Below are 15,886 nucleotides of genomic sequence, written 5' to 3'. Positions count from 1 at the left end.
GCAAAGGCAATCACTTTATCCACGATTCTTCTAATGACCCATTTCTGTCATGATCTTTCTCGGAGAACTAACTGATAATGACAACTCAGGGGAATAATCAACTCTAATTTATGCATTCCCGTTTTTGGAGCAGGGACCATAGCGTGCATTCTGCTTTCATTTACCCTAAGCACTACCATTATTAATAAAGCTGACCTGTGAGCAAAAACACTGCAAATACAAAAGCATCTAACCCCCTGCTTGAATTTATATTTAGAAAGGAAATAAACAACCAAAGACTCCTGACCCCTCACGTCTGTGGACTGCAGGGTACCCCACGGTGCCGCATGGACTTTCCCACCCGCGCTCCAGGCAAGCTAGCTCATTTCCAAAAGCAGTATAACCATGTCAGCATGCTGCAATCCAGACTAATAACAGCGGCAGCAGAATAAAGCCTTGGGCCTGGAGCTTAATTTCTCCCAGCTGGCATGCCCACGCTCCCAGCCTACATAATAAACGGCAGCACCGCACAGCGAAGCAGCCCCAGAGCTCAACTCTGTGCTACTCTGTACCGGCAACTCCATGCCAGATCTCGGTTTGAGACCCAGAAGACCATTAGTTCTGGCTTTACCTCCCCATTAAACCAGCAGTGGGGCAGAAATAGCCTGAACCGGGCTCACCCTAGCTAGATCAGTAAAAGAGCATGGAGAAGAATTAGACCCAAGCTTTTGATCCCAACCCCACATCATGAAAGTCTGGATTTTAGGCAGCTTATGGCCTACTCTATAAATCATACAAGAGCTGAGAACTGCCTACTATGCTGCTGAGAAGCCAACTTTCCTTCCCCTGTTCCACCAAGCCTCTGCTGCTCAGGTCTCCTCTCCTGGGGCTTACAGCTCTCACACAAGGGAGAGGCTGGAATCTGGCAACCTTCACAACATGTGAGTCATCAGAGAAGAGACCAGCAGTGCCTTTAATTTAAAATGCAGCAGAAAGGAATGCACTGCTCCGTGGAAGCACTTCTTGGTCTGAGGGGAGGGAATTGCCAGCAGCAGGGACATGCAAGAGGGGCAGGAGATGAGGGCCCCCTGAAAGCAAGGCCCAGGTCTCTCAGGAAAGAAAGCTGTTTCCAGAGCTGCCTTGGAGCTCAGTTCCTCTGTGATCCTCCTCTACTGCCTCAACACCCCATGTCCACTCCATTTTACAGCACCAGCCCTCACCTGGGACATGTGTTAGGCTACAGAGCCAGCTTACCATCTGCCTGCACTCCCCAGCCCTGAGGACGTGCAGCTTTAGTCCGGGCTGACCCAGCTAAGAGTGAACACAAACATCTCTCCAGATGCACAAGGTGACTCTCCTCTAACAAGGGCATTTCAAAACTTTCCACATTTATGCGTTGCTGCTGCCTAAGAGAGGAGAGATGAGAGCTTATCAGGAATCATGGTTACACACCTCAGCAACAGCAATGGTAGAGGCATGATGTAAGGGTGCTTAAGCCTGGCTTTTGTCACCTCCAGCAGTGGTGCCTACGGGCATGGCTTTATTACAGAGTATGTCATCAGATCTCCTGCAAGCACTGCTCTGTAAGGTCATTGCAGATTTGCACTAAACATTCAGCTCCAGCTGAAACTTGTAATGAGGAGAGTTCTACTCTGGTAGCAACTGACTTTTTATTCTGCTTGTTTTAGGGGGGAAGAAAAATGTTTTTTTCTTGTTGACAGCTGTTGGAGTGGGAGAGCATTGCCATACATCCACTTCAAATGTGCTCCTTTGATTCAGAAATATCTTCATTTTTATGCCCTGTAACATAGGTTATACTTTTCACAGACCTTTTAGAAATACAGAGCTATCGAAAACATTACTGGATAACCATGTGCTATCCCTAGATGTCTAATTGTCATAGAATATCCCCCACAAAAATCTCACAATTGCTCTTTGGAAGTCCATTGTCCTGACACTTGTCTTTCTAAGCCTAATCAGGTCTCACATGTGGTGGGAAGAGCTGTGCCAGTCAGTCCATCCAGCCAACAGTACCCCAATACCACAGCCCTTAGTCAAGCTACAAAAATACGGCATATGCTGGTTTCCTCCCAAACACTCTTCCAGTATCCAGCAATTTGTGACTCAAGAACTTCCCCAGTCAGAGGCAGTGTCTTTGTATTTAGTGGAACTTTGAGAACTTCTCTTGTGTTGCACAGAACTCAGGTACATTTCTACCATCCATGACGTTCTGTAGTGAGGAATTCAACAGCGTAGGTGAAGAGCTGTCTCCTCTTCAGAACCCACTACCTCCTCGCTTCCTTTTATGATCCTTTGGTTTTGTGTCAGGAGAAGACAATGAATAAGTGTTGTCAATTCACTTTCTCAATGACACTTGTAGACCTCTGTGAAATCTTCCCCCATCTCCCTTTGTTGTAACATCGTAGGAGGCACAGTCTATTCAGCTACAGCTCACTGGAAGCTGTTCCCATACCCCTGATTGTCTCCAACACTCCTCACCACATCTTTTCAGTTCTGCCGTATACTATTTAAACAGAGGGAGCCAGACCTCTACACAGTATTCATTAGACCACTGACTGCGTATTTACAATCAAATATCAATTTTTCATTTTGCCCACATTTGTTTTGGGGTTTTTTCACTACTTTTGCTGATCCTTGAATTGACATTTTCCTAGAGCTATTTACTATAAGACTAATATTTCACTCCCAAGTGAAATATTGAGTCCATCCAGATTAAGTCTGAATTCCACAGGTGCCCCCATGCAATATTTTACATTCATCCACACTTCATCTTCCACCTCACTGCCCAGCTGCTCATTACTGAGACATCCTTCCGGGGCTACTTGCATCTGGCCTCATCTTTCCCACCCAGAACAAAACTTTCTCAGCTGTTCTTGTTGTAAGTTTATTGTAGCTGTTCAAGAATGGGCAACAAGAAGACGCAGAAGGAGAGGTGATTTTCTACAATCTCACTGTGACCTATAGCAAGCACTTGGCAAGAAGCTTCCCAGAAAATCCCAGCTCTGTTAACCAAGCTCTCTGGAGGACTGAATCCACCTCATCTTGTCCTGGCAAGATCCCCCTTCTATTATCAATGACATGGAAATATGAATCATAAAGCTTTAGGAGCTCAAGCAAGTTCCGGGTTCAGAGTAAGATATGCAGGTTAAAAGTTTAGGGGTTTTTTTCAGCTTCTTGGTCTGATTTGGAGTAATTAAAGAATTTAACCTGTGCCTTAGTTCTCCAGGAATGTAACAGGGTTAATAACTTTACTTCCTTCACAAACAATCTGATAAAATAAAATCCACTAATGGCTTTCAAGTACCTTGACACCAGAGCAACAAAGATCCTAATGTAAGGATCCTAATTGTTCTGTGGGAGCATTTTCTGTATTTCTCTGATATTGTTACCTGTGGCTCAGGTAAATGTTTGTTTTCAGACAAGTCTTTACTTCAAGAAGAACTTTCTTCTGTTACCAATAGAAATCCTGATAGCTTGTTCTCTCCCTCCTTTCTTTTCCAGAATTAATGCTATTGTATTTGTTTAATGGGGTTAATATGCTGCTGGTATAATAATGATCATGTACGGATGTAATTATAATGTGTGATTAATTCTGCAGCTGTTGAAAACCTTGGAGGACTTTTCTTAGGCGAGGGAATAACTTTACAATAGTTCTTCTCAAATTGCATTACACGCAGACATAAACCCCAAAAGAAATGCAGAAGGGAAAAGAAGGAAAGCTGGATTAGAGGAGAGAGAGCTGTACCCAGCAGAGCAGCAGATGAAGGTTTAACATCACATGGGCAGACATCTCTCTGTTTTGTGTTAATACACTGACTAGCTCCAATGATTCCTGTTCCATCACTATGATCCCAAGGTATTACTACCATGCACGTAGCATGTAACTGGTCATAAATTTTTAAAGACATCTCTGACAATGGTATAGGCTTCTCTTGTTACATTTTTTAATCATAAACACCCTTTAAACGAACACGCTGTGTTTTGTTCTGAGAAGATACAAAACCACAGAACAAAATATGAACTCCTACAAAATGTTTTTTTACAAGAACCAAATAGAATGAGGTGCACAGCACACAAACCATCAGCACTAAAATACCAGGAGTGTCCACATCTGACAAAACTGTAGATGCTTTTCTGCATGAGGCTTTTTGGCACGCAGATAATTTATGGTCCAATGCTGCAGCCATACTCTTGAGTGCTCTTAAGTGCTCTGAGTTATAATGGATCTATTTACGTGATCAGGGATTGTAGGCTTAGGCCTATAACTCAGCATGTTCCCCAGAACAATACCTGGACACTTATTCTTGACCAAAATATCCTTAAATCAGACAAATGTGACCCAAAGGGAACACACAGATTTAAGTTTCTGTAAGATGTCCATCTGTTTTCTAACCCAGTTATTACTCATGTAAGCACCCATGACTTTGATATTTACCTGACTCAGTTTAAAGGTGAAGGAGATGATGTGCCCAGGAAAAACTGAAACATGCACCATCGTCCTTTTCTTCTCCAGAAAACCAACTGTTCCAGCCCCTGCAGTCTTTAACACCTAAAATCACCAATGCCCCAGTCCAGTTCCTTCTCCTGCTCACACTGAAATCCCCATACCAGGATGCCAAGGAGGAAGCATGCATGCTATAGGAGTACAGGTGGCAGAGAAGAGGATCAAGGTGGGCAAAAAACACATCTGGAGACTTTGCTGTTGTGCAAAACTCCCCTGCCATTCCCCACATCTGCAGCTGGCAGCAGCAGCCAGTACTAAAGCCACGGGCTGCAATAGGGCTACATATGGGTCCTGTGTAGGGTTTGTGCTTGCAGGGCTGGGAATAGAGATGGATTGTGTCCATTGAATTCTCCTGGTCTTCCCATAAATGGCTACCCTGAGGGTTTGGTATTTAAGTGCCCCAAAGCACTATTATATCTGAAATTTCCATGATACTTTAAAGAAATCATTCCCTCTGAGTCTCAGACAACAGAACTACAAATAGGACCTATTTAAGAAAACACAAGGGCTCTTTCCTCACCCTCCAGAAAGCGGGATACCAGCTTTAGTTTTCACCTCTTGAAGGACTTATTGAGTATCTCATTCAGCCACCAGCATGTTTCAGACAGTAACGATCGGACCCCACAGCACTCTCCTGCAGTGCCTGAGGAGTTATCAGTGAAATGCTGCTCCAGCACCTGAGACAAGTGCTGGTTTTCTTCCTTCTTTTTAATTTCCTTCAGTTTCTGCTTCACTGGGTTTTCCTTTTCTCACCACACTGCTGGGAACTTTATAGGCATGGAAGAACAATTGAGAAAGCAGAAGCAACAACGTGACTTGGAATAAAAGAAGCAGATTGTGATAGGTCCCAAATTTGCCTATAACCATTTATGGATCTCTGTGTCTCACCTAAAAGCTGATCTAACACTGAGAGACACTGGTCTGACAATGCTAAAGTTCATTTGGATACAGAAAGGATGCGAAGAAACAACTCAAGATAGTCTTAACAGCAAAGATGGAAGAACTGCTATGAAACAATGTAAGGACTGCTAGTTTGGCTGACAGAAGACTTTGGCCAGCTTATCAAACAGATTGAATTAGATTTATCTGAAGCCTTAGAAACATAGAATTGGAAAATTCAGTCAGAATTTAAAATAAAAAGTCCCTCAAGAAATGCCTCCTTTGCCCATATCCTGCTTCTCTTCTTTTGTCATCAACAAACACAAAATGTTTCCCAGGTTTAAAGATGGTGCCAACCAAGCTACTGAACTCCTGTGCACCCACTGCCAAAAAGCTGGATGAGACATCTGATGAAGGTAGATAAACTTCCCCATGCTGAAAGATAACGTGTGCACACACAGCTAATCTGCCAAACCCCATCCCACTGGAGGCCCAGGACAGACACAGCTCTCCAGCACTCAGAGACAACGAGTTACAGAGCTGCTCAGCTCATAACAACCATGCACCAAGAAAGACTTTTATTAGAAGAAAACAAAAATAATGTCAGTAATTTGGTCATTATATTGCACATAGTAGGCTAAAAAGCAGTTATTTACAAGCAGTGAAGATGTTTCATTTATGGGAAAAAAAGTGGGCATTACAAATGCCTGACCCAGTCAGATGAAAGAGAACTTGTGCAGGGCCTGATTTAAGAACAGAAGTGCTGCATAATCCACCTCTCTCGGCAGCTAAGAAACAAACCCCCAAATACCACAGGTAGATACATGAAAACATGCCAGGAAAAAAAGCAGCAAATTTATTTGGACCTATACTGGGACTACTTTAATTTCATTTCTGAGAGTAAAACTCTAGGATGTATCTACACTGCAGCATAAATACCAGAAAGCTTGCCTGCTAGATCATATATTAAGGTGCTTGCCTCAGTCCACCTGTCCTTTAAATTACTAAAAAGGCCCCAGACTGAAATCTTTCAATAAAACATGTACATATTAATAAGAACGTGCCTTTAAGTAACTCACATAGAAACCTGTGTTGCTGCAGATAATAAAAGATGAGCTAGGACTACACAGACTGGGGTCAGGTGTTTTACTGTTGCACAGGCTTGCCCTTAATTCTCGAGGGACTCACTGATAACACGGATTATTTCTGTAATATCTTCCAGTATAGTTTAGTAGAAACTTGAGTTTTCACATCCATACACTGAAATATTACATAAATATTTTGCTAGATCTGGGCCAAAGAGGAGAGTTATCTTGTAAAAACAATCTTAGCATTTTGCAGCTACAGATACTCTGACGAATCCAGTGAAGGCAAGGAACTGTCAAAGGTTATTATCTTTGACAAGTGGACAAACATCACGAAAAGCAAACACACCAACAGACAAACAAAACCCACACATTATTTCACATTGCCTTTAGTTGCTGGTGTCAGACAGGAGGCAGAAGGACAACACAGGATGCCATTCAACCCCTGAATGAGTCATCCCAGCGGCAAAGCAGGTAAGACCAGGTGCTACGGCTTTGTGGTTCCATCTCTATCATGGACAGCAGCAGTATCCATCTCAAGGACTAACTACAGCTCAGGCACTAACTAAACCTACTTTAAGGCAATTTCCATTTTTACCTGTAGAACTGGAGGAAAGGAACTCAACTATTGTGACCCTGTTGTGACAACTTTCCAATTTTCCTTCTGCATAAGATTTTCTTGTGCAGCAGCAGAGAATTCACAGCAGGAGGATCCCCAAAGGGCCCAAAGCACCAGGTCACCCAGCACTCAGCAGCACAGCAAGGGGACTAAACAAAATATAGCCCTGGGAAACACTTAATGGCACGAGGCAGGGCCCCTGTGGGTCACACGGTAACATATAAACACTTGGGAAGTGCATCTTTCTTTTTATGGATCTGCTGAGAATTAGTCTGTGCTTTGGGTATAATGACACTTTTGCCTTAATCAGATGTTGTAAAGGTGTATGCAATAAAGCAGACATTCAGGTATTACCATCCCATCAGCTGTGTCTTCATACGATTGCCTCCAATTACCCTTGTAACATTTACCAACACACGTAACTGAAATAATGGCTTTTAATTTTCAATCAGGTGCTCTGCAAGGGAGCCCGGCTCAGAAAAGGCATAGTTGACTATCTCGAGGAAGAAAATAAAAAAGCAAATTTTGACTCAATGGTGTTATTTAATAGCAGTGAGAATACTTACCAGGTGGCCTATTAATTGCGAGGTTTCGGAAATGACTGCCTTTGATCATCTCCACTGACAGCCGCCCCGTAGTGGCATTGTATGACAGTCCCACGAGCAGCTCTGGCACCCCTCCATGCGACAGGGACTGTGTTGAGGAAGCGCTATCACTGTGAGAGATTGCTGACAGACTAAGCTGAGAATCTGCACTCTGCAGGGAAAGAGCACTGAGAGAATCATCAGGACATTCACCACCACCCTCCCCCAGTTTATATCTTCTAGCCTCGTTTGGTAAGATCTCTCTTAAGAAATTACAATAACTAAGAATTAATTATGCTGGGGCACCAGGAGAATCAGAGCGTCACTTTTACAAAAACACATCTCTGAACTTCCTCTTTAAAGATGAGGAACTCTGCACAATGTGTTATCACTACTGTAAATCAAAGCCTCTGAGATAACCAAACATCCTACTACATTAATGCTCAGTCAATCTCCTTGATAACAGCTTTTGGATGAAATACAGTTTGCAGTTTGGGGTTTTTTGGTCACGTACAGTGCATTTTCTTACTTTCCTTCCTTGCTACCACGATGCTTTCTCTATTCCCTCTTCAGCTGGAGTTTGATGTTTTATTCATTTTGTGTGCCCAGCCTCTCACTGAGCTTTTTGTAGACAATGAATCATGACAGAGCTCATCTACACGAATTGATTGGCATAGCCAGAGCTGGATACAACTATGATGTGCATGGAAAATTAGGAAGCAGCACAGCCAGTTCCTCTTCCCGTGACCCACCTCTCCAATTCCATCTGTCATGTAAAGGAACATTACTAAGCATTTCTGGCAACATGGAAACTGCACCATGTGGAGATACACAAGCTAGTAGCTAGGGCCAAATGAGGTAGCTCCTGCACTGACAGTAGTACAGGTCCACCAACACAAGAACCACTGTCCTTATTGAAATTAAGACATAATTAGCCCTGGTGGTTCCTGGATCAACCTACTATTTCTGAATGACACAGCATATCATGATTCATGTAGATGGAGCACATCCACATGGTTTGGTGTCAGCTTGCTAGCTGAGCTGTTGTTAACAAAGCACAGCTTTGCACAGGGAGCAAATACCCTGTGCTTCCCCTTACTGATAACTTTTTGAGTGACAGCGGGACAGATCTACAAGTCACACGCTAACAGCCCTGAATGAAAAACCTCAGGTAAGGCTGGTCCCTGCTCACAGGACACACAATTTTATGGATCCCGTATGTCTTTCATCAGACTTACACTCAGGTTACTTCTGGGCTCCAAGAGCAGTGTGACCTTCACTTCCTCTTCCTGGCTGATGTTGCTCAGGTAGAACAACTGCTCTCCCATCATCTTCTCTCCAATCATCTTGTGCACCGCATAGAGGCGGAAGCGAACGGCGTGGCTGCTTAACTCCTGTGGTTCCAGCTTACTGAAGGTAATTTTATCCTTGAAGACGGGGATGGGTCCTCTCTGAACACTCGTTTTACCCCTCTGTTTCTTGCCTGGCATCAGAACTGTGTGCACCTGCCAGGTGTTCACACCGCTGCGGTCTTTGTCTGGGATATCCCTGGCCTCCAAGACAGTAACCACCAGTTTTTGACTTGAGGGTTTATAGTTGAAGATGACATCTAGATCACCACATTTGCAGATGGGCTCATGAGCACCATGATGAGCTGCTACACTGTTCACTTCATTATGTTCCTGCAAAGAGAAGGAAGAAGCTACACCTCCACTGGAGTTCAGCTGTCTCTGCGATCTCAGCTCCATTTAAAAAATATTGTCCTTCCTTGTGCCTGCAAGTGTAGGCAGTTGCTGTGCAAAATAAAGATCCCACTGTTTCTTGAAAGGGCAATGGTTGTTAATTGCCTGATTTTGTGTAATATTCCCCATATACTCTAGTGAGCAATAGCACTTGTTGAAACACTTCCAATGAAAAGTTTCATCAATATTTAAATGTTTTGAAGGAGACAGTTAATTTGGAAAACAGTCCTCATAGGGGAAACCTCAACAAAGGTGGGTTTTTTTGCATTTCATTCATGTCAATTTTGAGGCATTAACAAAATGTTTTGACTAACTTAACCTGTTACTTTGAACGTACACTGGAATTTTTTGTCAGGATGGATTTTTTTACACTACCAAAATCAAATAATTCAGCCAAACGTGATAACTTTTTAGATACTTTTTTCTATTAGAAATTAAAAAAATTAATCACTGTGGTTCAGTTTGTTGGGAGAGGAAATCACCATTCAGGATTTCTTGCAAAATGAAAATTCCATTTCTAGATGCTACCCAATATTTCAATACTTTTCCTACAGCTAAAGCAATGATAATGGAGAAAAACAGTCTGATTAAATACATGATGATTCTTTATACCCTTTTTAACTCTCTCAAGGGAAGCATCTGTTCCTTCTGTTCAATTTGGATACTAATACATTCACAATAAAAATTCAAAATAAACAATCACAACATGTGCAGACCAATCCATGCACAGTCTTTTACCTACTTTTAAAACAAAAACCACCTTGATAAAACAAGATAAAAACATGGATGCTCACCTTACCTTTTGCTGAGTGGGCGTGTGCATTTCTGTTCAAAAGTGCTTTTTTATCTCAGAGCTAGAATGTGCTTCATGTGATAAAGGGGTTGCTATAGTGATCAGTGATTTGTATTTAAACATGAGTATACACTGTACTAGGGAAAGATTTTCAGTTAATAGCCAGAAGGTGAATTAAGGCCTGTCACCAGCATCTGAGTCACCCTCCTCCTCAAACATTTATCTTCTTTTGCATTTCAAGTAACACTTCTTTTCAACACAGGAACCTTATTGTTCAGAGAACAGATGATGGGCCTTGAGATGTCTGATGTAATTCCCTTCAGAAGTGTCTAGGGTGGTATATGTCTCAAACAAGGCCTCGGATAAACACCAAAATTTGTGTTTAGTTCCTGTCAATCTACTTCCAAAGTGCTCAGAATAATCTTCCATGATGTGCAAAGATCCAGCTTTCCTTATTTTCAGAGGTGTTTAAGACTTGTGCACATGAATACTGAAGTTCAAGTGTGCAGACTGAGGCTGGAGACCTGCTGTCAGACACCTTGCAGAAGTAATGACAAAGGGAGAAAAAAACTCCACTTGGGCAACACCCAAAATGACTTGGTTGGCCACAAAAACACCTTTCTGTATGAACAGCAGGCTGCAAAAAGCAAAAATGCAAGGTAGGCCAGGTTGCCTGGAGAGAGCGTGGTGTTATGCAAATGTGAAGTGCTGCTGTGTAGCTGTCAAGTTATTTCTGTCTGGTTGATGAAATAATATTTAAGAAGGAAATGTAATGGGATTGTGCTTGACTCATATTTCCCTCCACATTTTCAGCCCTCCACTCTTCTATCTGAGCATTTGCCGCTGAGGAGTTGGAAACAAAGCACATTCAAGGGCTGCTGCTGAGGTGTGGAGACAGCTGTGCTTGCAGCATAACTTTGCTTTCATCCACATGCCCAAGCTGGAGAAGGTGAACTCCTGGGCATCATCATAAACCCACAGATATGAAGACCCAAGAGTCAATTTCCCATCCCAACAGGGCTGAGTATCTCACCTTCTGGCAGCCTGTAGGGCAGACTGAAGGTCAGAGATCTGGTTTTTGACTGAACAGCTAGAAAGGATTGTGGATTTCAGGAAATGTCAAATCGTGCTACTGGAGCTGCGGTCACACCCACTGCAGAGAAAACTGCGTGAACTGGAGGCAGAGAGGGAAAGAGAAATGCCACACTCCGTGGCAGTGACCTTTCCATGGGCAACCAAGCTTTAGAGACCTCACAGGGTGGCCCTTTCTGTGCTGCCCAGGACTCACCTCTGTACAGGTTTGCTTTGCTATACACACAGCTATTTCCCTTTCATGGAAGTCATTGACAGAACTCCCCTCAGCTCTCAAAGCTCAGCTGGGCTACGAGTGCATTGTGAGCATATTGATTGTACAGACACTTAAATTGGAATCCAAGGAATGATTTGAGTTTGGCTACTTCATCTGAATTTCTTTCCCTCTGCCCAGCACAGTTGTTGTGAAGTCAAGCCAAGTATACTGATTGGTACTGCATGTCTAACCTGGTCATTCAGGACAGCCAATATCCACTTCACTAAGTAAAATAAGTCCATTTCTGCCAGAGAAACCTGAAAGAGCAGCTAATTATGGATACAGATTGAAATGGTACTTGTGGTTCCACTAGGGGCATAAAATTACCATTTCTGTCTCTGAAGAGAGGTCCTTTGAGTGGAGCATAATAGCACTTGGACATTTCTGGCATGTCAGAACATTTAGTTCCTGCAATAAAAAGTCTTTCATTAATGCACACAATACCTTCAGAGGAGAAGCTGCTTGTAGTAGATAAACTGGGTCTTGGGCATATCTGCCCCCTGATGTTAGAATCATTCTTTGCATTTTTAAAATGGAGCAAAACAAGAGATATATTCCAAAGAAATGCAAGAGGACACTGGAGACAGTGAGGCACATGTGAACCACGGCAGTGCACATCAAATTTGGGAAAAGGAGAAATGAGCCTCAGACAGGCAGACAGACAGTGAAGAGAGGGCAGAGCTGCTGCCACATGGAGTTCCCATGTGATGAGCAGTGTTTTGTGGTACTGGATTGTTCAGCAAACCAAAATGCTGCTCCAAACACCCCTTAGGGCTGGAGCATATGCACCAAGGAGCTGCCTTCCATCTCTCTAACTGGCTGCAGACAGCCTGCTCTGAGGATAGGAACCTTTCCCTCAAAGCCTTGTTGCTTAGAATGTGATAGAAGTATTAATTTCCACAGCTGTAGAATAGTATCTTTTAACTCAGGCAGGTGTGACCCTTGTGCTGCTCTTTTAACGTCTGATGCAGGATGATATTTTTGCAGAAATTGTATCCTGTGGTAAAATAATGAAAATCAATACATCAGGTAGAGAGAGATTAGGAGATAAAAGGGGGATGCTACGTAATCAGGTGTTTACAATGCCTTAAAATCCAAAATGTTTTCTTGAGGCTTCAAAATAAAGGTGTAGAACTAAGGCAAGGCAGCCTTGGGTTTTCTCCTTCCCTAAACGGTTGCCTGGTATCAGTGGGGACCAGAGCGATGGTCACTTGGCCAAGTTACAGGCCACCCCCACCAGCTGTCTCCAGCTTTCCGGATGCTTACCATTGTCTAAATCACAGAAAACATTTGGAAAAAGAGGCACAGATCTGACCCAGTGACCACACACCATGTCCCGAGACACACGCCCTGCATGTAGAGGCAGTGACAAAGCCCCGGGCCACCACAGAGTGCTCTCTGCTAAATGACAGTAAAGGCTGTCAGGCAGCAAATGGCTCCCATTTCAGTTCAGAGACTGCAGTCAGAAATCCAGCAATAAACGAACTTCTGTGAATTAGTGTTAGTAGCAAGAGGTAAAATACCAGAGAAAGGGGAAACACAAAGGGAGGGGTGTATGTTCACGCACACATGCACACAGGAGTGCCATTATCGTGGGCCGTGCTGATCAATTTTTCACTTCATTTCTCCTCTAACACTTTTTGGCCCCCAGTATCCTCCAAAAGCTTACACCATGTGTGATAAATGACAATTCATCATACCTCAGGGCTCCAAACCGATGAGCTGTCAGTAGCATCGTTTGCTTCCAATCCCTGGTTGGCAGGTGCTGTCTCCTTTTCCAAACGTCCTTCCGTGGCTGCCTGGCTAATTCCATCCCTGATGCTGGGCTCCATCCTGGTCCCTTTATGCTGCCCAGTTCCCCTACTCCCAGTTGTTGTTCTTGAATCAACAGATACATGGTCATCTCCACGATAGGATAGGTTGTCTTGGTAACTCAGTTGGCTTAGCCCATCCAGATCTAACAATTTTCAGCAAGAAAATAATTTCAGAGGGATTAGAACAAATTCCTCCCCCTATAACTTTTAAAATGTGCCTTTCTCTCCTTTCTTTTCCTTTTTTTTTTTTTCTCCTCTCATCTCAGTTTCTGAGTACTGTAGCACTGAACCTATAAACTAACAAATCCTGTTTAAATCAGCATTTGATGGAGGGGACAGGGCTGAACTGAGAAACCAGTTGCCTTTACTTGACAAGGTTAACCACCAGATGTAATTATCAGTGGAGTATCTGGGATGTTAAACTGACTTGGAGTTGCTTTGCAGTCCCAAAGCAATCTCTTCCATGAAAACACAGGTCAGACAAACTACAGAAAAGCACAGAATAGGCCTGAGGAACAGTTTCCTTCTATGCAGGAGGAGAAGGAAAAGAGAGGAGTTTGGATTGTCCTCAAGGGCATGGTGCTGGTGAGGAAAGGACTTTCACAGAGATAACAGAGTCCCACCATGAACCTATCACCCATCTGAGAGCTTCAGTAAGCATGACCAGCCCCACAAGCCAAGCAGGAATTTCCAAATCCCATGTCTGGGCAAAATTGCCCAAAGGACAACTGAGGGGAGATGTGTTCCCTAATTTCCTGCCTGCTTTTGTTAGTTTTAATTCGTGTGTTCCTACACACTTACTCCATGGGCTAAAGTAAGGCTCATTAATGAGAACAAAATAATCTTCTCTGGTTCACACCACAGATTCATGTCCTACTACTATTGATATCTCTATTTTGAACTCAGGGAACTTTTCTCCACTTGAAAGCACCAGTGAGAGCTCTCTGGATGGAGCAGCACAGATAATTACATGTCCAGGGACACAGATGGAAATAACATCATGATTTGGCCTTGGATGTGATCTGCAAGCACTTTCAGAAAAAAAAACAGGGACACTCCTTCTCCTAATGCATCTCATGATGGGCCTTGCTTTAGGAGTACAAAGAGCTAGATTCTGCCCCCATCCCTTTCAAAGAGGCAAGGAGTAGTTACAGTGAAAGAAAATAGGTTGTGCTTCCAGACAGCTGATGACAGCAATGAAAACAGAATGACTTCCTTTGCAGGCACAACTATTTGGAGATTAAACTCACAGAAAGAGTTGAGGTTGGAAGGAACCTCTGGAGGTCATCTTGTCCACTTCCCTGCTCAAGAAGAGGCACCTCCTTGTTTGTTCTTAAGAAGATCATTATTACAGAACAATCTTTTTCTTGCAAATTTGGTCTCCAATTTAAATCTTAAAAAAAGATAATATTACTTACTTTGTTTAATAGAAAACTATTAGTTTGCTTTTGTTTAGATGAATCAATATTTTTATTCCCTGACAAATGAGGCAGGGAACCAGGTGACAGCTGACATAGAGAAGGCTGAAGAACCCAAAAACTTTTTTTTGTCTCAGTTTTCGCTCTCAGTTGGTTGTCCCACAACTCTAAAGTCCCTGAACCTCAAAGCAGGGACTGGAGGAATGAAGTCTCACCTATCTTAGGAGAAGATCAGGTTTGAGACCTTCTGAGGGACCTGAACACACCCAAATCCGTGGGACCTGAAGAGATACACTGCAGGATCCTGAGGAATGGGCTCATGCAGTTGCAAAGCTGTTCTCCCTCATACTTGAGAAGTCACAGCAGTCAGGTGAATCCCCTGGTGACCAGAGTAAGGCAAACTTCACACCATCCTTTAAAAGGGCAGCAAGGAGGACCCTGGGAACTACCAAACTGTCATTCTCACCTCTGTGCCCAGTAAGATAATGGAACAGATCTTCCCAGAAGATATGTCAAGGCATATGGATGGCAGGAATGTGACAAAAATGTGACAGGAATGTGACAGTCAGTATGGCTTCACAAAGGGCAAACCTGCCTGACCAAACTGGTGGTTGCTGTGATGGAGTGACTGCATTGGTGGATCAGGGAAGAGCAACAGATGTCATCTAATTTGACTTCTCTGAGGCTTTTGAGATGGTCCTACACAACATCCTTGCCTCTGAATTAGAGCCAACTGCATTCTGGACCGCATCAAACACAATATGGCCAGCAGTTGGAAGAAGGGGATTCTGCCCTTCTACTCCACTCTCATGAGACCCCCATCTGGAGTTCTGAGTCCAGCTCTGAGGTCCCCACCACAGGAAAAACATGGATCTGTTAGAGCAGGTCCATAGGAGGGTCATGAAAATGGTCAAGGGATTGGAGCACCTTTTGTATGAAGAAAGGCTGAGAGAGTTGGAGTTGTTCGCCCTGGACAATAGAAAGTGTCAGGAAGACCTCATTGCTGCTTTTTAATACTTGGAAAGAAAGAAGGAGAAAATCTTTTTACCGGGATCTGTAGTGACAGGAAAGGGGGCAATGGTTTGAAACTGAAAGAGGGT

General features: G+C 43.3%; 1 protein-coding gene across 5 annotated transcripts in view; it reads right to left on the bottom strand.

Annotated features, from left to right (window-relative positions):
• SYT16 (synaptotagmin 16) overlaps positions 1-15,886 on the bottom strand; it is a 65,455-nt gene that overhangs the window by 6,851 nt on the left and 42,718 nt on the right. For all 5 annotated transcript variants that reach the window (XM_050336761.1, XM_050336763.1, XM_050336762.1 and 2 more), the window contains 3 exons: positions 13,255-13,511; positions 8,910-9,353; positions 7,654-7,843 (listed from right to left, as the gene is read on the bottom strand). In XM_050336761.1, the coding sequence (XP_050192718.1) occupies positions 7,654-7,843; positions 8,910-9,353; positions 13,255-13,511 (891 nt within the window). The remainder of the gene's footprint in view (positions 1-7,653; positions 7,844-8,909; positions 9,354-13,254; positions 13,512-15,886) is intronic.

The sequence above is a fragment of the Myiozetetes cayanensis genome, unplaced genomic scaffold, assembly GCF_022539395.1.
Source record: "Myiozetetes cayanensis isolate MyiCay16 unplaced genomic scaffold, myiCay2020 scf6-25, whole genome shotgun sequence".
NCBI lineage: Eukaryota > Metazoa > Chordata > Aves > Passeriformes > Tyrannidae > Myiozetetes > Myiozetetes cayanensis.
The sequence above is the reverse complement of the archived record's forward strand: the minus strand, read 5'-3'. Positions and strand labels throughout refer to the sequence as shown.